Raw genomic sequence first — 1,141 nt, 5'->3', positions numbered from 1 at the left:
CGGACCAAAGGATTTAAGTACTTATACAATCTATAAGCTCAACAGGTCTTATGATATATCAGACATTGTCAAGAGGTAGATTACGACCTAACCTGTTGTATCCAAGATGGTGGCAAACAATTTCAGCTTCCGTCTGACCAAAAGAACCAGCACAGATTTCCGACCAGGTATTATTGTACCAGATTTCTACCAAACCTTCATTAGTCTTTTCACCACCGACTAATCTCATTACAGCTGTAATATAATGGGGAATGAAATGAAATGTAGTTTCACATCCTACTTATCTGCTCCTGGTTGGGTTACTGTGGACAATCAAAACTATGAAGTGCGCAATGTGGGATTATTCGAAAAGACAATGGCATAAGCCTAGTGACATTTGACCATTTGACATTTACTCCCTGCGAGCAATCGCATCAACCTGCCAACCGGAAGTAATTTCTCAAGGTTATTTTATTATTATGAAAACAGTAGCAACAACAACAAAACGTGCGGTTAATTTGCAAATAGATAATGGAATTCTTTACTTACGACCACATGACACCGCTACATCTTCAGAGTGGTCGCAGTCCGGTTTATTCCAACCCCTATGTGGGCAGTCAGCCAGGCTGGATTCACTTCCGGTACACTCTACTCTTGAGAACCATATCGACCCCTTTCCTTCTCCGAAATAAGCTGGACCTCTCACAACAGCGCCTTCACTGAAAACAATTGGTAAAATCAAAACAAAACATATATAAATATAGTATGAACCTACAATTGAGAGTTGTACAACGCAATACTGAGAGACACGGGACAGTGCAGTACATACTACAAGAACTGATCGTAAACGTTCAAAACTTATTTCATTGTAACAAGTACACACGTGTCCTTACGCTTGGACTGTAAAAGATGGTCGTAACCGTTCAGTAGGCATACTTACGGATTGAGTCCAAGTTGCCGACAAACAACTTGTGCGTTCTCGATCCTCCAGTTGGAAAATTCACACATGGTTCCCCATGTACCATTATATAAATACTCTACCCTTCCTTCTGTTGGTTTTATTCCATCAACCAGTCTTACATCCGGTGCCTTGGCTGTAAATCGAAAGTAGAAATACACCGATTGAGATACCAGAACCAAAGTTTCTGGAAGATTTCTGTAA

At 40.5% G+C, this 1,141-nt stretch overlaps 1 protein-coding gene across 1 annotated transcript; it reads right to left on the bottom strand.

Annotated features, from left to right (window-relative positions):
- Positions 1–520: 520 nt before the first annotated feature.
- Positions 521–1,059, bottom strand: LOTGIDRAFT_125281 (hypothetical protein; the record flags this gene model as incomplete). Its single annotated transcript, XM_009061647.1, has 2 exons — positions 521–698; positions 920–1,059. Coding segments are annotated over 2 exons (318 nt in total), but the record flags the coding sequence as incomplete, so codon positions are not given.
- Positions 1,060–1,141: the final 82 nt, after the last annotated feature.

Source organism: Lottia gigantea (genome assembly GCF_000327385.1).
Source record: "Lottia gigantea unplaced genomic scaffold LOTGIsca_49, whole genome shotgun sequence".
NCBI classification, from domain to species: domain Eukaryota; kingdom Metazoa; phylum Mollusca; class Gastropoda; family Lottiidae; genus Lottia; species Lottia gigantea.
This window is presented reverse-complemented; position numbering and strand designations above follow the sequence as displayed.